Source organism: Carica papaya, chromosome 6, assembly GCF_054855325.1.
Source record: "Carica papaya isolate Zhongbai chromosome 6, ASM5485532v1, whole genome shotgun sequence".
Taxonomy (NCBI): Eukaryota; Viridiplantae; Streptophyta; class Magnoliopsida; order Brassicales; family Caricaceae; genus Carica; species Carica papaya.
In genome coordinates, this window is record NC_142314.1 from 4,194,217 (window position 1) to 4,219,263 (window position 25,047).

Below are 25,047 nucleotides of genomic sequence, written 5' to 3' on the forward strand. Positions count from 1 at the left end.
ATAATATCTTATAATCATATTCTTAAATAATTTATTTAACAAGAAAAATAATCTTTGATATAATAAATTTATATGAATTAGTTTAGTAAACTCTTTTTAATGAGAAGTTACGTATTATTATACTAATAATATTAATAACTAATAAGATAGTTTAAAAAATAACATATTGTATATGAATATAAATTGGAACATAAATATATTGTGTCTGTGATCCTATAATTGCAAATATTTATGAATCATAAAATTAGGTTTCTATTATTGTTATCTCTATTATAATTTTAATTTCTTTTAAACATTCAATGAACTTTTATCATGCTAAACTATAAATATTTAAATAATTCATTCATATAAAGTTGAATAACTCATAATAAAACATTGTTTTTTATCAAGATTAATATAATAAGACTATTACATTATTTTTTTATTGGTTTAAAATTATATTACTAATGCATTGCACTGATAAATACATTTGCTACTAAAAAAAATTCTTTTAGTATAATTACCATTCGTGATTTCACCACCCAACATCATAAAGCTTGGATGCCCATGGCTTGTTATATTCTTATAGGCTAAAGATTCTTGATTTAGTATTGACAATATAAATATTAAATGTTTATCACTTGGTTATTATTTGCATTGATTAAATATGTATTTACCTATATCATCGACTTTCAAATTTATCTCTAACTATCAGGAGCTCTTAACAAGACTTTTGGCTCGGTATATTAACCAAGATATTCACAACTTATTCTCCAACTTCAAGAACTATTGACAGATAAGATAATAACTCAATACTTGAAGAAATATACGTTATCAACAAAGTTGTAGTTATAAGATGAACTCTTATATAACCAAATTAAATGTTATTATTTTTCTTATCTATTGAATATTATCATTTTTTTCATAATAATAATAAATATGTGTACGAACTCAAATTTTAAGGATATGTTGGGGCATCCATCTACGTTAGTCCATTGGGTTAAGATATTTGGATTAGTTTCATGTTTGTTAAATTTATTTATGATCTCTTATCAAATAGAGATATAGTTTTCTAATTTATAAATTTATTTCATTTTTTCACGAAGTGCAAAATTTACTCTATGTTAATTCTCTGGGTCATAAGATGCAGGGTGGCGATGTGCCTTTCTCTAAAATGTTTTAGATACTTCCTCCTCTCATTTGTTGTTGTTATAAGTTTTGTGTTCCTCCATTTATTTCCTTATTGGTTATGTTGAATATCTATTGTTTTATTAATTCAATGCTTACTTTAAATCAGGTAGTCTCATTCTTCAAGTAGCTATAAAATTTTAAGGAAAGTGGGTGCATCGAGCTCTCTTACATGCTTATTTGTGGCATATATATTGACCAATTACTTTCTCTAAATTATTTACCTCATTTTGGTTCATTAAAACAAAAAAAAACTATAAGAACTAATTTTTTTACATGGAATATTGAATTGCTTTTTTTTTTCTTTCTTCAAATTCTACTTGTCTTTTAATACATAAAAACTAACAATATCATAAGATATTCTTTTTGTTTAATAATAAAATATTAAAAAGCTCTTTTACTATTTTAAAAAAATTAAATCAATTTTTATAATTTTTTCAGTTCAAATACAACAAATACTTTTAAATTTTGTCCGAGTAGATATTTATCATTAACAACGTATCTAAAGTTTTTAAACAAATGTCCGTCACATGAATATCAAGTTTTAAAATAACTGTTAATATTGGTAACCGTATGACTTGTAATGTCATTACTATTTTATTTTTTTACAACTTTGTGTATTCAAGTGTTATTAAACTGTGTGGTTATATTTAAACAAAAGTTAAAAAATATTAAAGTTCTTCATCTCAATGATGCTATGTTGGTTCCTAAAGTCAAAGTCAGTCTCTCAAAATCTTTTTTCGGTTGGACAACTTTGTGATGATCGCCAAAGCTATGTCATCTTTACTCCGACTTCCTCTGTGCTTGGCGACATTACTTCATATCAGTGCCTGTTTGGATTGCCACCAAATTATGAAAGTATTAGACTGATTTTCTGCTATGCTTATATACCTGCTCAGCTACGTCAGAAGCTTGCACCTCGTGCAAACAGATGTTTTTTAAAGGGGCATGCCTCGGCTCAGAAATGCTGTTGATGTTTTGATCATTCTTCTCGTTCTTGCCGGCCCAGCATTATCTTTGGAGATTTTTATTTATTTTTATGTATTTTTATTGACTTACAAATTCATATTTAATTTATGATTTCTTAAATATTAAAAAAAAAATAGTTGATTGTGTGATAATCGCATGGTTGCCACACTAGCAATATTTTTATATTCATATTGATAAATTTTATATCAGTTAAATATTTGTTTAATAATATTAGATATATCGTTAGTGATAAAAGATGATTTAGATAAAATCGTAATGTTTTTAACGTATTATTTATTTCTTTTTGTTTAGTACGAGTTTTTCATTTAGTAATCATAATAAAAAATTATTTTAATTACACGAGTTCTTTTCATTTTAAACCAGTCACTTATTTGTTTTCATATTTCTTTCTTTCTCTGTATTCGAAATTATTAAAGATATTTCAAATATTTCAATATCATTTCTTTTACTAAGAGTTTCTCATCTATATAAAATATTTATTTTGTACTTCCAAATTCTTTTCAAATTATAGCTTTAATTTTTTTTTAAAAAGTTTGAGAGCTTATTTGAAAGAAAAGTACATAGTATGGCAGAAAGTGATATTTTAAGTATTTTAGGCTATAAATAGTCTTGAATAAGGGGGGCAGTCAACTTCTCAATGGGTTGAAATTTGAAAGATTGACTGGTTCCCCCCGCAAAGTCCAAGCCGGTAGTCTGGAAGCAGACGTTTACTTCCCATTCAGCCTTTCGTCTTGAAGACATGCACCTACTTGGTTTCTTCTTCTTGTTCTTCTTCTTCATATTATTTATTACTATTCATCACATTGTTTTTAATTTTATTACTGCTTTATTTATTAATATTGATCATATTCTTGGCGCGGGATTCCAGCTGGGAAGAAGACTTTGGCCTTCTTCCATCTCCTACATCCCGGCCGTTTCTCTCTTCCTCTGCTTCTTATTGAAATTCTCTCCGCGTCTAATCCACCGACTTCTCGACTCTTCGTATTATTATTTTCCCCGGGTAATTAGAAGTTTCTGCCTGGTTTGAATTTTGGGTTTCTTTGGTTTGGTCTCAGTTTCTTTTGCTGTAGAATGGGAGGGTTTTGCTCGAAAAGTTCCAGTCAAGGTTTTGCGTATCACAGCACGAATGGGCATGGTAACGATCGCAAGGCGGCGGGTTCAGGTTACCAACCAAATGAGCAGATCAGTTTGACTCTGCCGAAGGTGAAGGATAGCATGGAGAAGCAGCCGCCGGACGCTACGCAATTCCAGGAGACCCTTCCGTTTCGTAATTGGGATGCGGCGCCGGCCGCTGATGTTGGTACCAGTCCGGATGATTTCTACGATGGAATCCCGCGTATGCCCAGGGGCTTGTCTCAGAAGTCTAGACCAGTCCGGTCTACGCAGGCTGCTGTTGCAAAGGTTAGGATCTTCAATCTTGCCATATGTAGTTCTTTGTTTTATTTGACTTTCGTTTTTGAATTATGTTTCTGTTGCCTTTCTTGTTGGGTGTTTGTAGTCTTTCATAAACATGTTGGTTTGTATTTATGGGTCATAACAAGGTTCATAAACCTATTATGTGTAAATGATGTAGCGTTTTTGTGATTGGGATTGAATAACTTGGCCAGTTTCCAAGACATCAACTCATGTAAAAAAGGCTTTAGATATGCTTAAGTGTCATAAACAATTAGTAGTATTGAATGCCCTTTTAGCAAGATCATTGTTAAAATGGGTTGAGTTCAGGCTGGAAGGAGGGAACCTTTTTTCCTTCGGGGTTTAGAAATTGTTAACAGAGGGAATGAAAATGTGATGCGGTAGAAGAGAGAGAGAAAGAGAATAAATAAGTAGCTATTAAATTAACCAAGCAATGGGCTTGATTTTTCTGGAGGCTGACCAGGAATTTCTCTGCACAGGTTTTTTTAACTCTGGATAAACAATTCTAAGCCTCTCCAGAGGCCAAGAGTAGAAAGGCTGAAAAAATAAACTACCAAAAAGAATTAATCTGTGTCAAGTTTTCCCTTAGCAATAGACAACTCAAGTAGAAAAAGTTTATTAGTTGATAATAGTTTTTCTAAACAATAAACATACGTGAAAGAAATAATTTCCTAATAAGGTCTGCTAACTAAAAGAGAAACAAAGTTTAATACTACTTATGCTCATCCATCAGAATGACAGTTATTTTGGCACTGATGAGCTGCATCAGAATGACAATTCTTCTGGTTTCAAAATTCGGAACATTCTACTGGTTGGATTAACTGGATCGTGCATCAATGATAAGACTAATTATCATGATGATTTAAAATGTAAAGAGTGTGTGTGTGTGTGACAATGGTGGTGATGAGTGTATATCATGCCACATAGAAATAGCTGTGCATGACTATTTTTGTAATGATCCAGGCCAAGCATTCTTGGTCAAACAACTTTTTGAACCTGCCATCAGTTTTCAAAAGTTCAAATTCAAGTTGTTAGTAATATGAGATTTGAAGCATTATATGGATTTCGCAATCACATATTTTTTTAATATGAGATTGGAGTATCACATCTCTATAACTCAAATCCTTAATGTTCTTATTAAAGTCACGCATTACAATCACAAATTATAATCCAAAATTCTACAAGGTCAAGATTTCGCAAGCTTAAAGTTACCGAATTGACACGTGTTTTGATGTAATTTCTGATGTTTCAGATTCAAGCATCATGAACCTAACAACTTTTGGATTAAAATCACTTCCTATCGAAAGTTCAAGCTAAAGTCATTAGTAGTGTGTGTGACTTGAAGTATTATGTGAAATTCAACAATTACATATTTTTTTGATATGAGATTGGGATATCAGAATTTTCATTATGCAACTCAGTTGAAGAAAAATATTGAGTGTTGCAGCACAGATAAATATAAGATTTTATAAAAACTAAAAACTAGAGTTAGTTGTGGGATTTGGAGTTTAGAAGATGTATATATGACGGGTGAGCTGATTTTTATTTGTTTTTGCTTGCATATATTACAAAGAAATATGGAAGACAAAATATTAAGTGAGTTTAAAATATTTATTTAACCAACCAAAATGCTTCTTTTTTTTTCTTTTTCTTTATGGGGAGAATATGTGAGAGAGTGGCTGAATTGTGCATCATGACAAGGTTCATAAACCTGTTATATGTAAAAGATGTAGCATTTTTGGGATTAGGATTGAATAACTTGGCCAGTTTGCAAGATATGAACTCATGTAAACAAGGCTTTAGATATGCTTAAGTGTCATAAACAATCAGTAGTATTGAATGCACTTCTAGCAAGATTATTGTTAAAATGGGTTTGAGTTCAGGCTGGAGGGAGGGAGCCTTTTTTCCTTTGGGGTTTAGAAATTGTTGATAGAGGGAATAAAAATGTGATGCGGGAGAAGAGAGATAGATAGATAGAGAGAGAGAGAGAGAGAGAGAGAGAGAGAGAGAGAGAGAGAGAGAGAGAGAGAGAGAGAGAGAATAAATAAGTAGCTATTAAATTAACCAAGCAATAGGCTTGATTTTTCTGGAGGCTGACCAGGAATTTCTCTGCACAGGTATTTTTGACTCTGGATAAACAATTCTAAGCCTCTCCTGAGGCAGAGAGTAGGAAGGCTGGAAAAGTAAACTACCAAAAAGAAATAATCTGTGTCAAGTTTTCCCAAACAATAGACCATTCAAGTAGAAAAAGTTTCTTAGTTGATTATAGTTTTTCTAAACAATAAACATACACGAAAGAAATAATTTCCTAATCAGGTCTGCTAACTAAAAGAGAAGCAAAGTTTAATACAACTTATGCTCATCCATCAGAATGACAATTATTTTGGCACTGATGAGCTGCATCAGAATGACAATTATCCTGGTTCCAAAATTCAGAACATTCTACCAGCTGGATTAACTGGATTTTGCATCAATGATAAGACTAATTATTGATGATTATTTAAAATGTACAGAGTGCGTGTGTGTGACAATGGTGTTGATGAGTGTATAACATGCCACATAGAAAGAACTGTTCATGACTATTTTTGTAACGCCCCAGGCCAAGCATTTTTATCAAACAACCTTTTGAACCTACAATTGGTTTTCAAAAATTCGAACTTAAGTTGTTAGTAATGTGTGATTTAAAGCATTATATGAATTTTTTTTGAGATAAAAGCATTATGTGGATTTCACATCATTTATCTTTTCAATATGGGACTGGAGTATCACATCTCAACAATGCAAATTCTTGATGTCCTTATAAAGTCATGCATTACAATCACAAATTGTAATCCAAAATCCCACAAGGTTAAGGTCTCGCTAGCTTAAAGTCAGCAAATTGACAAATGCTTTGATGTAATTCTAATGTTTCATACTCAAGCACCATTAGCTTAACAACTTTTGGACCAAAATTACTAGTTATCGAAAGTTCAAGTTAAAGTCATTAGTAGTATATGACTTGAAAAATTATGTAAAATTCAACAATTACATATCTTTTTGATATGAGATTGAAATATCAAAACTTTTATTCTGCAAGTCAGTTGGAGAAAAATATTGAGTTTTGCAGAATACAGATAAATATAAGATTTTATAAAAATTAAATTAGAGTTAGTTGTGGAATTTGGAATATTAGAAGATGTATATAATGGGTGAGCTGATCTTTATTTTTTTTTTGCTTGCATGTATTACAAAGAAATATGTAGGACAAAAGATAGAGTGAATTTCAAAAATTTATGTAACTACCAAAAATGCTTTTTTTTTTTCCTTATGTTGAATAAGATATTTTTCTATTTTATTATTTAATTAGATAATTTAATGTAATTAAAAGTTTACTAAAATAAGAATTTTTCTATTAGTAAAATAAATATTTTATAAATATCCAGTTGTAACAACATAAAGGGTGAGAAATAAAATTATTTTTTCTTCTAAAATCAATATGGTATCAGAGACAAAGTAAAACTATTTTAGGATTTTGAAAAAATTATAAAATAGTAAAATAGGCTGAATAGAAAGACCTAGATCAGAAGAGAGGAAGATTAGAAAAAGAGAGGCTAGAGCAGAAGAAGAACGAGAGTAGCCGGCCTCCACCCCACGCAGATCTGTGCGAAGAGAGAGCCTTGGAATCCGTCGTCTTCAGCCGCGTGGAGAGGCACAATCGCCTCAAGTAAGTTCTTCTTCAGTCGCGCGCATGGACCCATTAATCCTGTCTATTCTTCTTCAACTGCGGCAGAGACGTGCGAAAAAAACAGATCAACCTAACTTTTTCTTCCGTCGTGTGCAGAGTTGCACGATGAGCTGCGCAATCTGGTTCTCCTTCCTTTGCGCACAGAGCCGTACAAAGTGCCAAGCAACTAGCTTCTTTTTTGCCGCACACAGAGCCATTCGACAGGTAGCTTTTCTGGCCGCGATCGCTACTTTGTGCAGATCTACCTGAGCCGAGATGAGATTTGAGCTGAGTCGAGTTTGAGTTATTTTAGAGGAAAATCCAAGTCATTTTAGAGCCGAACCTGAGCCGTTTTAGAGATAAACCCGAGCCGTTTTTGAGCCGAATAGAGCTGTTTTGAGCTAGGTTGAGCTATTTTGAGCCGGGTTAAGCCGTTTTGGATCGAGTTGAGCTATGCTGCTGCCTAACATATTTGATTCTAGTTTGCAACTTGATTTGTAAGTTGGGCATGAAAGATATCCCTGCACCAACTTGAGGGGGGGGGGGGTATTGAATATTATATTTTTTTATTTTATTATTTAATTAGGTATTTTAATGTAATTAAAAATTTACTAAAATAGAAATTTTCTTATTAGTAAAATAGGTATTTTATAAATAATCAGGTGTAACAAATTAAAATGTAAGAAATAAAATCATTTTTCCTCCTAAAATCAATACTTTCCTTTATGGGGAGATGTGTTAGAGAGTGGGTGAATCTATCAAGGATGAGCTATGGGTTTGGAGTGGAATCTTTATGCTAAATTCCGTTTGGAAAATCATTTCCCTTATCCCTATACCTATTTCTTGGGTTGCTTGGAAAGAGAAGAATAGGGCCTTTGAGAATTCAGCTCTTTTGGTGATATAGACACACTGGTTAAAGATTCTTTTGTAACCTCTTTGAATTAATATCTCTTATGAAATTGTAAATTCTCATGTCTTTCTTTCTCTCTTCTTCTCTTTTATCCAGATTTGAATCCCATTAGAGCCTATTGAATTTACTTCTTTTTCTTCTAAGAAAAGAATTTTATGTGTGAGAAGAGGTGTAAAAAGTTTAAATTGAAAATAAAACATGCTTTTTTCATTTATTCTTTGAGGAGCATGTGTGTCAATGAGATAGAGAGAGAACAAATGATCGTAAAAACTCTGAAAGAAAGCCAGAAATCTACTGTCTTTTCTGGTGAAAATATTAATAATCAGCTCTTAGAATTAAAAGCCAAGACTTCCCTGTGCTATACCAAATAGTCTTGGTACATTTCTTTAAGAAAATTGTCATAATTTACAGGTTTCTGAGGTGAGTTCACGTCTAAGCAGAGCTGGGACGCTTGGACTGGGAAAAGCAGTGGAGGTCCTAGACACACTTGGGAGTAGCATGACAAATTTAAACCCCAGTAGTGGATTTGCTTCTGGAGTGGTAATCAAAGGCAATGAACTTTCAATATTAGCCTTTGAGGTGGCAAACACAATTGTCAAGGGTTCCAATCTTATGCAATCTCTTTCACAAAGAAGCATTAAACATTTGAAAGAAGTGGTGCTTTTTTCAGAAGGTGTGCAAAATCTAGTCTCAAAAGATACAGATGAACTACTGAGAATTGTTGCGGCAGACAAGAGGTGAGTTTTATTTATATCATGAGAATGCCTTAATTGTTCTAGCTTGTAGAGTATCTGTTGTTTTATTCTCTCTCTCTTTTATTTTTCTTAAAAACAATATTAACCGAGTGATCCATTTATGCAGGGAAGAGCTGAAAATCTTTTTAGGAGAAGTGGTTCGGTTTGGAAATCGTTGTAAAGATCCTCAATGGCATAATCTGGAACGCTATTTTGATAAGTAAATCAGAATGCTATTTCATCTAGCTTGGCTTTTGAGTCATTTTAATTAATTTGTTACGCATTATCTTCTAATTGGATCTCTTTTGTTCTGTCTGCAGAATTACTAGAGAACTAACCCCCCAAAAGCAGTTGAAGGAAGAGGCAGAATTTGTGGTTGAACATTTAATGAGCTTGGTTCAGTATACTGCAGTGAGTACAACCCTTTTGTTTTCTACAATATTTAATGATTTTGAAGTGGATAGATGATGGAGCTAGGCATTGAATTTTAGTTAATTTGGATGAAGACAATGTGTATTAAGATGTTGACTAAACCTGGCTAAGCCAAATCAATGGACAAAATGCAGTTGCATTCCTAACATCCTTAGAAAATTTATATGAGACAAGATAGCAGTTATTTTTTTATTTCGTTCATCAACATAATCTCGAAGAGAGCCTCTTGCTATTATCAAGAAGAAAACGTACTTGTGCTGACTCCAGTCCACCATGTTGACCCTAATAATCTGACTGTCATTTTTTCGTATTGCCTTCATCTTTAGAAAGGAACTAATGAGCTGCATTAGCATATGATAAAATTAAGTCTATTGGTCTTGTAATGATGCTTTCAGAACTATTTTGAAATTGAGTGGGAGAAGGTCTAACATTCTCGGGTTACAGGAACTATATCAGGAACTCCCGGTGTTGGACAGGTTCGAACAAGACTATCAGCATAAGCGTCAAGAGGAAGATAATGTGGCTGCCACTCATAAAGGTAATTTTGCATTCTCTTTATCATCTGGTTGTGCCATGTTCATATTATTTTTTGAATGTTGCTCTTCATTTAAGATGTCATTTTTGTGTTGCTAAGAGGAATGTTATATACTTCGTAAGAATATCCTAGTTGATAACTGAGAAGTGCAGAAGCAGAATAAGCTTGACATGTAGCATCACTAGAAGAGACAAATTAATCTACTAGGGTATTATAATATTGACTACCGGGAGATTGAAAAAGAAGGTTAGACATGTACTAGGTTTAGGACACTTGGCTATTTATTTTGGCTTTGTGGTCCCCTATTGAAGAAGGGGAAACTGTAGATCCTTTTGAATGTGTTTTGTAATAAATAATTCTATAAGTCTTTTGTATACGGACAGTGCCCCTCTGTTGCTTTATTAATAATACTCATTGATGGGGTTGGCTTTTGGACCCATGTAGCTGATTGGTCCCCTTTGCTATCTTGGCTAGTTAACTTACCACAACTGGAGCAGTAACCATATAATTAGTGAATCTTATCTAGACATCAATAATTTTTATTAACATATAACCACTTTTTATGAAGCTTAATATTTTGTATACTGATAGTATACTCGATACCACCAAGGCGGTACGGGTTGCATTCCTTTGTTTTTGTTTTTTGTTAAAAGAAGAAGTATTATTGTCTTTGGATAGCAATCAAGTTTTTGGCAACTTAACTCCATGGATTGATCACATTAACACCCTAAACCCTTTTAGAATACCGCTCCTCAGCCAGAACATAGTCACTATAAGTTTAAATCAAATAGTTACTTGATGACCAAAAATGCTACTGCGATTTAGTGAGGTGCCATCAGGTTGACCTATTCCTAGATGCATTTGTTGGAGAGAAACTTTCTGATGTAGGAATTTGTCCACCAATGAATATACTTTTTTCTTCTAAAAAAATGTGTATATTGACATAACTGAAGATGTGGGATGGAGGGTGGGAGAGATTGGCCCCCAGGAGCATTGAAACATAATCGCTCCACCTCCTTTGTGGAAAGCAAACAAGCAGGTAACATTTTGATATGTTAAATACTTCTATCTATGAGTAACCAACCTATTGTTTGTGTTTTACTTTGTCAAATTCGCATGCCTGCAATGATGCTTGTACTGGTCCACTTAAAAAGAGGATGTATGACACGAAGAATATGACTGTCCCTACTTTTGATAATAACTGTTTATTATAATTGTATTCTAATATTTACCTTGGATGTTAATTATTTCTTCGGATTAAGCCTTCGAAGTCTTTGATTGGTTATTTAGGATTCTATCTATTACAATTGTTTGATTGGTTATTTTGTTTTTAGTGGTAATTATCAGAACCTATTGTTTGTGATGTTTTATCTCAATTTTTTAAGAGAAAAAGGAAAAACTAACAAACATCTTATGTACTGTTTGCATGTCTTCTTTGAGATGTAGATAACGGCCTTACAATTTTGAAAGCAGAACTGAAAGGCCAAAGAAAGCAAGTGAAAATTTTAAGGAAGAAGTCACTTTGGTCGAGAAGCTTGGAGGAGGTAGATACTATTTACCTCTTTGAATCACGTCTCTTTGGACTATGTTTCAGTTCTTGAATCTTGATTTTAAAATTTCTCCAATATGTTTGGTTGGTTATAGTTAATTAGCTCCCATACAAAGCTGAGTCTTCAAATATACAAGAATGAGTGGGTTCATTTGAGCCAAGTGACATGCTTTATTGTATTACAGGTAATGGAGAAGCTTGTAGATATTGTCCATTATTTACTGCTGGAGATGCATAATATCTTTGGTGATTCAAGTACGTATTATCTTGCTTGCACATATTCTCATCCCAAAATCTGTGTCACTTTCATCATCAAATTATATTACCTGAACTTCCTAAATCTTTTAAGATTCATCTTTCATTTTGATGCAATTATATTAATATAGTAAGAGAATTCAAGGTAGGAAGACAAGATACTCTTATAAGAAAAGAGAACCCGAATAGAAAACAAGAATCCGAAATAGAGAAAGGAAATGTGGGAGAGCTCAACATATAAAGGCCTTCCACTTTTTTTGCAAACTAAATATAGGTATATCCTTGAAGAATCCATGTACTTTTAGCAGACACAGCAGCGAAAAACACAACCTTATCCCAAATACAATGATGATCTTGGATGCTGATTAAAGATCTTGACATCACACCCCAACCATGTTATTAAATTTCAAGGTTTGCCTTGTGGATGTCATAATAATGTTCATCTTGCCTGGTTGGCCCCCAGAGAGCAGTGGAATTTTGCTACAGTAGGATCCCTTATCTTCTTTCTTGTATTATTTTCTTTTGATTCCTAATGATATTTATTCTTATTTAAGGGCAACACAATTAGGATTTGTCACTTGGGGGCTAATATTTATGATTGATATAAGATAAATTAGGATTAATTCACCTACTTAAAAATCTATAAATAATCCAAACATTGCACCTAAGATTATTTAGACATTTTATCTAAGAAGTCTTAAGTATTAGATTAAGGGTTTAACTGCATTACATGACCAGAAAATTGAGAAATTTTCGAAATACTTTATTAAACAACTAAACTCTGTATGAAGAAATGAAATGACAAAAATATTTATAATGCTTCGGAAGTAACATCTACTAAATAGAATTCATAAAGAAATAACAAAACTAATAAGATTGAAAGTATTACTCCTAATAATAGGAAACTATATTAATATTACTCCTAATAAAGAAATAGAAAGTACTAATAAGAATAATATCCTAAAGCATTCTAAGACTAAAATAATAAACTCTTAATAGAATATTAAATTTATATGTATATAGTTATGATTTCTAATTATTTAGATAATCTTAAGCTAATCCATTTTGCATCAAATGATCATCCTATGTTTTTAGAAAAATTGATGGAAAGTGTGCATATCTTTACCTTTTTATATTACTTCAATTCAATATATATTTCTTGATCAAAATGTAATTCAATATATTCATTGACTCTCTACTTGCCTCTTCCTTTCTATCTCCTCCGGTTTCCTCTGGATTTTTCTTTTGATATAAGTTTTCTGTATATTTCATAGAGAATGTAATTACCTTCATTTTCATGTAAGCTTGAATATTCTTGTTAGGAAGAACCAGAGGAAACAAAGTTAAAGTTCATTGTGATGCTTATTTTTTTTTTTTAAAGTTTCATTGTGATGTTCAATGTGAAAAGAAATGGCCAAAACTAGCATAATAGTTAGAGAGAGGAAATTGGTCTACAAAAAGGACATGCCTCCTTCAGAGGGTTTTGTTCTTGTTGATATAGTTACTAATTCATAAATAAGTTATGATGAACATTAAAAGCTCCTGCTCCAAGTTTCCTATCACCATCAAAAGCTTTTATAAGGCTAAGCAAGAATTTCTTTCAACTTCAAACACCTTATCACTATCACAATTTTCTAAAAGGCTAGTTAGGAGTTTCATTCATCTTCAGATGTCTTATCACTATCAAAAGCTTCTATAAGGCTAATAAAGGATTTTCTTTCAACTTCAAATTACTTCTTATTTGCGTATTAGTTGTGGAGAATTATAATTGGATTCTAGGTTGCAAGAAAAGCTTATTTCTCCTCAAGTGTTCACACATTCTTCTGAGTGAAGTTTAAGGAGGACAACATGTGAGGTCTATCATAAATAGTGGGAAAACAATGTCAGTTGTTTGGGTGAGGGTTGAAAGAAGGGAAGCTAGTTACTTACAGTTTGTATTGGTAGTTATTGGCAGCATTGTGTACGACCTGATAGAGTCGTTATGCACGGTCTAACAGTTGTACTAGCTGACTAGTGCCAGGCCTCTATAATTAAGTACCCTAACCATAACTACCAATGAAATATCTAGTAGTATCAAACTTCCCACTAGATTCTCTTTTCTCCTTCCTCTCTCATCTTCTCTCCTCTCTTTTATTCTCCTACTCAATCTCTATTGTTAACCCTCATTATCCTTGAGTCTTCTGTAAGGGTCAGGTCTGGTGACTAGTGAACCCGAACCTTAAAAACTTGGTATTGAGACAGTTGAACTTGGTGGAATTGTATCTTCAATATCCAAAGTGGCAAAAAACAAAGGAAAGGCCCCAATGACGGGTAACCAAAAGTTGATTTAAGAGGAAAAATCTATAAAGGGGTTGGAACAACGGATGGAAGACGTTATGATCGAGACATGCAACACTATCGATACTGAACTCACTGAAAATAACCTTCTTTTACAGAACTTGCTGTTTGAAACTATGCTCTCAATCAACATACACCAACCCCCACAACTCAAACCTCCCATGTGCCACCAACCTTAGCTCTTATGCAAGCCCAAGAAAGTGCTTTGTAGCACAAGGGACTATTGCCAACCTTGAAGGGCAAGGAAATTGAGAGCTCTAGCCACACTCAAAACCACTTGAGCATGGTCATGGCTACAACACTCTTAGGGTGGATATCCTAGTCTCTGAAGAAAGCAACCCTAGCACATGGATGAGGCATTGCAATAAGTATTTCTAGTTGTATGGATGCCTGGCGACCAGAAAGTGGAGCTTGCTTTCCTGTTTCTTGGGGATAAATCCAATCGGTGGTTCCAAGAATGGTAGTCACAAAACAGGAACCACATGGAATAGATAGCGTTCAAGGAAGAGATAAGTAGAATGTTTGGAGATCCTGCGGTATTTGATATCATGGAGGAGTTCAATAGACTCAGGCTGGAAGGTCCCCTAGCAAGATTATTAGGAAACATTTGCAGAGTTGACGCCACACGTGCTTAAGATAAATTATACCTTAGATGAAGTTTGTTTTATTTCGTCTTTTGTGAATGAATTAAGTGAAGAAATACGACCTACTATCAAACTATTTAAACATCATATTCTTAGTCTCGCCTATAAAGAAGCTGGACTCCATGCTCAACAATTAGAAGCCTTGTTTAGGAACTTCCACCATCATAACACCAAACTTCTTACCATCAAACTCTCTCCTTATACCAATTTTGTAACCAAGACAACCCTTACTAAAGCCACAATTCCTCATAATACTAACCGTAGTGGCTTGGAGATTAAGAAGACTCGCCATCCTTGCTACATGTGGCAAAAGGTATTACCCTAGATTACCACTTGAAAACCAAACCCCTGAACAGAAGAAATGGAGGCAGAGGTGGTAGGGAAAGAGGAGGAAGTGATCGCGACAGTGGAGGAAGAAACAAATAGTGGGAAGATCTCATTGCAAGCAATAGAAGGCCAAGAGAGTGAGTGTACCATGATGGTTTAGGGATCTTTACGTTCCAAACCAATCTTGATTCTCATAAACAGTGAGACCTGATGCTCTTATATAGAAAATAAGGTGGTTGATTGATGTGAGACACAACTGATTGAAATTAAACTCCTCAAGGTTCTGGTAGCTAATGAACAAGGAATACTCAGTAGTTACGGCACCTCTAAAGTGAAGTGGACCATGGAAGAGGTAAGCTTCCTGCATTCATTCTTTGTCCTGTACATGGGGCAGTTTGATGTCATTTTAGGAGTTGATTGGATGAAGAAACATGGTCTTGTCTTGTTGGATTTTCATAAGCTACAAATTATGATTAGGATGGAGGGACAACCACTATTGATTTAAGAGTAAGACAAAAGGGAGGGCTAAAAAGTATGGATGAGAAAGGACTTTCCAAGCTCATAGAAAGAGAGTTGGCTGGTGCTAGTAACTTGATTTACTCTGTGGAATATATCATGAGGGAATCCACGAAGCAGACAGTGTCTAGAGAAACAGAAGAAGAGTTGGACAAGGCTATACCAAACCTCCTCAGTAAATGTGAGATTGTATTCAATGGTCATATATCTTATCCCCTCCTTGGGAGCTTGATCACTCTACAACTCTCATTCCTAGTTCTGCTCCAATAAACGTCAAGCCATATAGATAATCCTATTTTCACAAGTCAGAAATCGAGAAGCAGGTTTTTGTGATGATGGATAGTGAGGTTGTTGCACACAGCCACAACTTTTTTGCCAGCTTTGTACTGCTAGTTAAAAGAATGATGGAAGTTGGCGGTTCAGTGTGGACTACAGGCATTGAATTTTCCATTGCCTAGAAATCAAGACTGCCCTACACCTACAGTCATGACATCCTTTGATGTAAAAGGAGAATCTGGATTGGTAAAGGAAGAAAGGTATGTGAGAACTATTAAATGCTACCACAATTCTTTCTTGGAAGACCACTTGAGCATCCAAAGAACTCTAGAAACACTGAAGCAAGGGGTTTTACTGCCCAAAAATGAAAGAGGATGTGGAATCTGAGTGAAAATGTGACGAGTACCAGAGGTGTAAAGGGAACATGTGCTGTACCTAGGACTGTTGCAACCGTTGTTGATCCCCAAGCAAGGCTGGACTCACATCAGTATGGATTTTATAGAACAAATGCCAAGATCAGAAGGGAAGAATACAATGATGGTAGTAGTGGACATATATACTAAATAGGGCCATTTTTTGGCTTTGGCTCATCCCTTTCGACTCAAAAGGTTACAAAGGTCTTCTTAGATCATATCTACAAACTGCATTAAATGCCTACAACCATTATATCTGATAGAGTCAAAATATGTACATGTCCATTCTGGAAAGAAGTGTTAAGACTGTTGGGAACATAACTAAGAATGAGGACAACATATCATCTCCAAACAGATAGCCAATCAGAAAGGGTGAATTGGTGTGTGGAAAACTATCTATGGTGCATGGCCTTTAGGAAGTTGAAGACATGGATTAAATGGCTTAACCTGGCTGAATGGTGGTATAATACGACCTACCACTCTGTCCTGAAAATGACTTCATTTAATGCACCTTATGGATTTCCTGTGCCATTGACAATGGAGCCAAAAGAATGACAAACTATAGCTAGCCCACTGGAAGATTGGTTAAAAGATAGGGAAGACATGAATAAACTGCTAAGGGAAATTTTGGTGGAAGCCCAAAAAAGAATGAAGAACTATGCAAATGCTAAAAGGTCTAAGAGAAATTTCACGAAGGGAGACCGGGTCGTGCTGAGGCTTGAGCTTTACTGATAGTCGTCTATCGCTGTCCGAAAAGGGCTCAAATTGGCCCCAAAGTACCAGGTTGTGTTGAATAGTAGAGGCAGCAGAGTTGTGGCCTACAAGTTGTCCTTGCTTGACAATACATGCATGCGCTCGATGTTCCATCTATTATGCTTAAATATTATCAGGGAAATGCCAAAACCACAGGCCAGACCCTGTAACTGATGACCAAGATCAGATATTGGTGGAGCCTGAATTCATACTCCAGAAGAGGGCTATTCATTGTAAAGGAAGGAATGTCAAACAAGCCCTTGTCAAATGGTTGAATTTGGGAAAAGAAGAAACCACTTGGGAAGACTAGACCTTTCTGAAGGCACAATTTTCCACATATTGATCTCAAGGAAAAAATCAAATCAAAGAAAGGAGAGATGTCATAAATAGTGGGAAAACAATGTTAGTCGAATTAGGGCTGAAATAAGAAAAGTTAGTTAATCAGGATTTATATTGGTAGTTATGCTAGAATCTTTTTCTACAATTTCTTTGTATGAGCAATAATGAGTACGACCTGACAGAGTCGTTATGCACAGTTTGGCAATTGTACCAGCTAGCTATAGTTTGATGGGATTTCTTAAACGTCCTGTTCATAAAGGGGGTTGGGCATCATACATCAGTTCGCTTTCAACAAATCCCTTTTGGCTAAATGATTTTAAAAGTTTGTTTTGGCTAAATGGTTTTGAAAGTTTGTTACTACTTAGTAAGTAATACTAATTTGTGGAACTCATAACCTATTTTAAAAGTGTATAGCACACAAAGTTCTTGAATTGGACATATTTCAATATTAAGAAATATTTACGTTATTGTAATGCTTATGTATTGTTAAAGTAATTAGTTTATTTAGGAATTTTTACCTATAGGCTGACTATTAGCACAAGTTCATTAGCTATTTTTCTATTTAATAAAATTTTTAGATAGACTTAAGAATTCCTATCCTTTTTATGTATCCCAATACTTATAAACAGTATCCGTAGCTTAGTTATATAGGAAATTATTCTTGTAATTGACATACGAATATTAGTTATTGATTTAATTATTGAGATTTGAGATCTCTAATTTTTAGTTCTCAAAATTTTTTCTCTAAGTATTGAGGTTCAAGATCCCTTTGTCCTATATCAATTAGCATTAGAGTCTAGTTTGATCTATCATGTTAACATAATTTTTGTCCAAACTTCACAACCATTGTTATTTTTAATCAAGCGCACTTAGTTTGCTTAGGTTTTGGCTGTTTGTTTTGGTTTCTTTATTGGCATAAAGTTTGTCCATACTTCATCTTTTGTTCTAGGTCATTTCAACGGATGGTTTAATTTTTTTCTTTTATTATTTCTATTTTTTTTCCAAACTTGATGTTTATACATTTCAATAAAATTTTTAATTTGTTTTTTCTTTGTCATCTTGTAGATGATCAAGCCTCAGTGGAAGAATCCGTGAGCAAAAGAAAGAAATTGGGTCCTGCTGGCCTTGACTTGCATTATGCAAATATTATCATGCAGATTGATTCTCTTGTGAGTGTGTTGTCTTTATCTGTTATTTCTAACTGGTTCAATGGTTATATCAGATTCTTGAACTTTGACTTACAGCTGCTATGGTTGTTATGAAGTATTGTTATTTGATAATTGTTCTTTTTCTAGTTTACTAGATTACCAACAGTCCAAATATATAAACAAAGAGCACAAGAGTTATAGGCCTACAAATTTAGGAGATAATCCTATTCCATTGAGTCTGCTAAGAAGGAAGAAGATTTACACCAGAAATTATGAGATCTGAGTATAAATCTGGATCATAAAAATTTTTGGCTCCTACATTTTAGGTAGTAAATTTTCCTAGAATCAATCTTGTTTAGGATTTCTACACTCCCCCTTAAGCTAAGCATTCATATTAATCATGTCAAGCTTGGAACTCATTTCTTCAAAGTACTTTTTCATTAGAGATTTTGCTAAGATGTTTGTTGTCTGTTGACTTGTAAGGATGCGTACCACACGAATTACTTCTTGTTTTATTTTCTATTTTATGAAATATCGGTCTATTTTAACATGCTTTGTGCAATTATGATGAAAAAGATTCTTAGCAATACTTATGGTTGATAAGTTGTCACAAAATAGCTTAACAGAAGTAGAATTTTCAACCCTTAGTTTTTTTAGTATATGATTAAGCCACATACCTTTGCACACTCCTAAGGCCATGGTCCAGAATTCAGCTTCTGTACTGCTCCTAGCTACCACATGCTGCTTCTTACTCGACCAAGTTACTATTTTTCTTTATACATATGAGCATTACCCAGATGTTGATCTCCTGTCAGTTATTGACCCTGCTCAGTCAACATCTGTATTAGGTAATCAACATTCCAAAGATATAGAGACGTATTACAAGAGTTAGAGACCTACAATGTAGGAGATAATCCTACTCCACTGAGTCTCCTAGGAAGGAAGAAGATTTACGCCAGAAATTATGGGATCTGAGTATAAATCTAGATCCTAGGTTTTCGGCTCGTACAGTTTAGGAAGTAAATATTTTTAGAATCAATCTTGTTCAGGACTTGTACAAGCATAAAATGTTAAAGTAAAGTGAGCAGAGCATGTTCTACTGAATTTTCCCTAATCTGCATATGTTCTGGATTAAGTGGATGCCACTTATATAATATTATATAAATCCTTATAATTCAGTCACCCTATTTTAAGTATTTTTTTTTAAGATAAAAATGTAGAATGTATATTAAGAAGGTACCAAAAGAGGATACCAACTCATGTGTAAAAAATTTACAAGGTAGTTAGCATGTCAATGACATTCTCAAAATCCTTATCACTAATAATATCATGACCTAACAAGTTTGTGGATAAACTTACAGAAAGAAGTTTTAGAACATGAGTCAAATGGCTTAATATGGAGAAGTTGGATAGACATGAGGATTTTGGCTTGCGATGGAAGTCAAATGTTGCAGTTGCATTTGAGTATAACATACATTAAGTGTTGCTTGTTATGGTCTTGTATGCAAAGCAATAGTTGATTCTTGCTTTGACTGGTTTCAGGTTTTCAAATTTTGCCCCTGCTTAAATGATAATGGCATGATTTAATGAATTGGCCTTTGTTTCCAAAGTAATCGTTCAGTTCAACAATCATAGGTGTAGTTGAGGAGAAACAAACTTACTTCTGCTACTTATGAGAAACAAAGTATTATGGAAAGAGATTAAGCAAGTACAAGACAGGAGAATGAATTGTCTTCCTACAGAACCAGGGAAAAAAAAAAGGTGAAAAAGAAATATCAATACAAGACTCAAGCAAATCCATTTGTAATGTAGACAAAGACACTCCCATAACCCATGACCTATGAAGAGGTGAAGAACACTACCATTTCCCTCATAAATTAATGTGTTTGAGAGTATTTGAATTTGTTAGAGTTTCTCTTCAGTGACAACATCCAAAGCCTGGCAAAACGTTTGCCCTCCTTAAAACCTTCTATCCCATATTCTTCTGAATCACTTGCAAATTGCTGGATATATGAAATATCTAGGGTTGGTGGACAAAGCCTAAGGTCACCGAACTCATCAAAATGATAGTCTAGATCTGTCAAGCCACATTGCATTAAAGAAACAATTACATTGGTTTTATAAACTCAGCTAGCCCATCTAAACCAGTCTATGTCAGCAAATTTATTTCCATTTTTTCCGTCTAATTTCTGGTTCTTAGCCTATATTTGCTTCTAATAGATATGTTGTGTTGGAATAGAAAGATTAACAAATATTATTCAGAAAAAAATTGATTTGTTCTCTGTTGGGAAGTGTATATTAAATGTAATTAGGGTAAATGGTATATTAGAAATATACCCTCCTATGTAATTAATTGTGTTTTATTTTCTTATTCATATGAAATTTAATATATAGAGCTCTAATATTTAACTAAATACACATCATGCTGTTCTTCTATATGGTATCAGAGTGTAGGAAAAAAACTTTAACTCTCTTTTACAAATCTTAATCAGTTTTTATTGCTGAAATAAGAAAAAAGGCCCCTAAGAAGGCCAACTTTTGTAGCTGGCCACCACCACCATAGAAGCCAGCCACCACAGACCAGCCTCAACCCACCAAGATCAGCCTTCGTTGCTGGGAACTGTTCCCTAGCTGCACCTCTAGCTATGCGACCAGATCCAACAGCCACGTTACCTCCTGTTTAGCCACGCAACAGCTGCGTCACCTTCTGCTCAACCACATGCAGTCCTTTTTGGTCAGGTATTCCAGATGCAGCTCTCTGCCCAACCGCACACAAGCAGCATGCAGCCTCCCCTTCTCAGATGCTCCTAACACGGCTGCTCTATTCAGGCACCAACAACCGCACACCTGCCCTATCCTAGCTGCGCAGCTGCCCTACTTGCATCTGTCCAGCCCAGTGAATTTTGTTTTCTCTTAATCGAATCAGCCTTTGTTATCTGGAAAGCTTTAAATCATATTAGAGGTTACGTCTCAAGTTACGAGAGTGAACCCCCACATGGTAAATTCATAACAACCCAACTGAGAATTTCAACCAATTCAGATGGCCTATCCCTTGAATGAGAAGAATTATTTGAATTGGTTACAATTGATTTTATGGCAGTAGATTTCATACAATTAGTCAACAGATTTCAGATAATTATGCCAGCAAATTATACAAATAATTAACTAGCAGATTTTATGTCTAATTTTATGATTTGTACAACTTTAATACCTTTAATTAGGACAGATTTGTTCAGCTAATTTAGGAACTGAAAATTAGTTTATATATTTGTATATATAATGAGGATTCTCCTCCATGAAAAACACAAGAAATTTTTCTACTCAAGATCTCTTAAATTATCAAGGAAGAGTATTGGAAAGTATATATTAAATTTAATTAGAGTAAATGGTATATTAGTAATATGCCATCCCATGTAATTGATTGTGTTTCCTTTTCCTATTCATATGAAACTATATATATAGAGTAATATTCAATGAAATACATAACATTTTATTTTTTCGCACTCTCTAAACTGAAGAGTCCTTTGGATTCTCTCAAAGGAGCCCATTCTACATTCAGTGGTAAGGGAAGAAAAATCTCCGAACACTTCAGTCCCCAATGTGATTTTGGTCTTCCCAAGCCCATAACTAGATCCAAACTAGGGAGCATAACAAATGGCTTAGGGTATTGCAATGTGTATTTACTGGATTTCATGCAACACTGAAAATAAAAATTGCAGGGACTGTAATATTGACTAGCCTGATTGCTTTGTCAGTACATGAATTATTTATATGTTCCATTTGAATTGAATCTTACATTGGTATTGAACTTTTTGTAAGACCACCTAACTGGTCAAAAGGCACTACTTTTGTTAAATTAAATAATCTGTTTTGGCAATTGTTGAGCTTGTTTGTACTCGTATCTTTTTTAAACTGTATTTGGGGCTTTTGTTGAGTCAGCTTTGGTGATATCAGGTAGCCCGTTCAAGTTCTATACCTCTAAATACAAGGGATGCATTATATCAGGGTTTGCCACCGAATACTAAATTGGCTCTACGCTCAAAAATACAATCTTTTCGTGTAAAAGAGAAGGTATTTTCATGATCTCCTTTAATGCCTTTCTTCTTCCTTCCCCTGTGTTCTCCCCCGATCTACCAAGGGGAGCTATTTTCTGAATGAAGGGTTACAACATGTAAGAACTTTTTTTTTTAAAGAAAAAAGTGAGTATATTAAAGAGGTTATCTGTTACTACGTTTACGATGTGTGAATGAAGATCTTCAAAATGTAAGAACGAGAGGTTATCTTTACTATGTTTTCCTTTCAGAGTTTTTGATTGGGCTTCCAGGCCTTCCAACTTAGGCTTCTTTATTTGTTTGGCAGCTGACTGTCACAGAAATCAAAGCAGAGATGGAGAAGACTTTGGAGTGGCTGGTTCCAGTAGCCACTAACACTGCCAAGTAAGATGGCAAGATTTCTGCAAGCAGTGTTTCTTTTAACGTTCTTTATTATCATTATTTTGTCACTGCTGTATACTTAATCTTTTTTTCTTGTGTGCCTTTTTCTTGGCAAAATGGTTACCAACAGAGCTCATCACGGTTTTGGTTGGGTTGGAGAGTGGGCAAATATAGGGTCAGTGCCAACAAAAATTATGCTCTTTTTGTTAGTGCTTTCACATTTCATGTGGACTTTACTTTTTATGAGATGTCAAAACATGCTAAAATAAAAGACACGGACTTCTATTTTACAGGTCTGAGATGAATAGAAAGTCTGCTTCTGGACCCGCAGATATAATTCCTGTTGAAACACTCCACCATGCAGATAAAGAGAAAACAGAAGAATATATTCTTGAACAAGTACTATGGCTTCAACATCTGGTTAGCCAATCAAAGATTGCTGCAAATGGTGGTGGTGTGAGGTCATCCATCAAGTTGACACTGAGCCCAAACCTTGAAAAGATGAATCAGCAATCTGAACAACAGCGTTATGGTGCCCCGTTATTGACTACTGAGGACCAGAAAATGTTGCAGGAAGTGAGTAAGAAGAAACGAATTCGAGGAATTAGTAAGAGTATGGAATTTGATTTTGAGAAAACCAGATTGAGAAAGCATGACAGGCTGAGCAAGAGTAGCGGCTATTCCCCTAGGAAAAGCAAGGGATCAATCGCCATTAAGAGGTTTCCTTCTGGGATTGCGATGATTGGTTTTGGTATGGACAAGAAAAAAGCATTGGATGTGATTGACAGAGTTGATGGCCTCCAGTGATTATCAAAGGTGCATGTTGATCTTTCTGCCGGGAACGGATTAAATACCGGAGATGTTGGAGGTTTTCAGTTGTTTGTACTGTGCATGAGTGTACATAAAATGTAAGAAGGTTTCAAATTGTTTTGCTGCATCTCACACCCTAGTCCAAGGGGGGCCTTTTGTTTATCCGATGGAAGATTGCTGGGAATACATTCTAGGATGGAGATGCTCTTTCTAGCACAAGTTTGAATACGTGCAAAGAAATTTAGAGTTGGAGAATCCGTCATTTTTCTTTTCGCCGCTGCATTTTTTTGTATTTCCAAATATTTTTCATGTATTAATGTGTACTGTTATTACTTGTGGTGCTTTTCATTGCCAAATTATCAAGAGAAATGCCGAAGTTAGCCTCTCTCTGATTCAAATAATGATTTCAGCCCCTTGCAACCGATGGCCAGAAATCCCGGTGCTTGCGGTTTTTGTTTTTTCTATTTTGTCTTTGATTTGAATACACTAGGAACCAGTTTTTCCATACTACCCTAAAAAAATTATGCAACTTAAACACACTTTTTATATGCGAGTTAGATTTAAATGAAATCAACATTTGATTATGTTTAACATTTGGTTGGATATTTTAGTTTCCCATTTGTGGAAATTGTGTATATAAATCAGCACATTTCTTTATAATTTACAAAAGGAAAAGATGGTTGGATATTATATAAGGAAGACTGTTGAGTGTATATATAATTATAAGACAGTGGTTATGGCATTACCATCAGCAATTACTGGCAAATAAATTTTGATTATATTCCTCCAATCGCACAACAAGATTCCTACACGAAGCACTGCTAAATGAAGAAAACATTTGACAGTTTGTTTAATCCAACAATTACATGCTACCTAAAACTTCTCTCTCTCTCTTTTTTTTTTTTTTTTCCTTCTTCTTCTTTTACTGTTATCCTGCTAAAGGTTTTGCATACCATTTAGAGTTATTATTACCCATTACACATACAGTTCTACCTGAAATCTGAAGATAAAATTCTTTCTCTTCTTATTTTCTTAGTTTAGACTTTTGGTTTTTCTTCGATTAAAAAGAAAGAATTCCAAAATTCTTCATTTTCAAGCAAATTTTCAGTATAACGTACAAAAAAAGGAGGACCCAAAAAATTAAAATTTCCAAATATAAAAAAGTTTCAAGTCTTCCCTTTTACTCATTCAACAACTTTATGAGCATTTTAACTTGTTAACATAATCAAATTATTTCAGTTATACATTATATTTATTTTTAGATTTGATCATGTTTTTTGCAAAATGTAGTTAAATATTTTCACTACCTTCTTAATTGTAAGTGGAAGAAGATAAATATATGTATATATAGTATCTTTTTAGT

General features: G+C 34.1%; 1 protein-coding gene across 3 annotated transcripts; it reads left to right on the top strand.

Moving 5' to 3' along the window:
- The first annotated feature begins 2,765 nt into the window (after positions 1-2,765).
- Positions 2,766-24,148, top strand: LOC110816443 (D-lactate dehydrogenase (DUF668)). Of its 3 annotated transcripts, none has more exons than XM_088221862.1 (13): positions 2,766-2,909; positions 3,026-3,558; positions 8,595-8,920; positions 9,045-9,137; positions 9,238-9,328; positions 9,794-9,887; positions 11,331-11,428; positions 11,619-11,688; positions 18,359-18,462; positions 22,396-22,512; positions 22,801-22,877; positions 23,005-23,049; positions 23,168-24,148. In XM_088221862.1, exons 2-13 carry the CDS (start codon positions 3,229-3,231, stop codon positions 23,679-23,681), a joined length of 1,959 nt encoding a protein of 652 aa, XP_088077988.1. In that variant the 5' UTR covers positions 2,766-2,909; positions 3,026-3,228; the 3' UTR covers positions 23,682-24,148. The 3 variants fall into 3 exon arrangements, with proteins under 3 accessions (XP_088077988.1, XP_088077990.1, XP_088077989.1); XM_088221864.1 differs by having other exon boundaries at positions 2,772-2,909; positions 3,213-3,558; XM_088221863.1 differs by having other exon boundaries at positions 2,786-3,157; positions 3,228-3,558.
- The last annotated feature ends 899 nt before the right edge of the window (positions 24,149-25,047 follow it).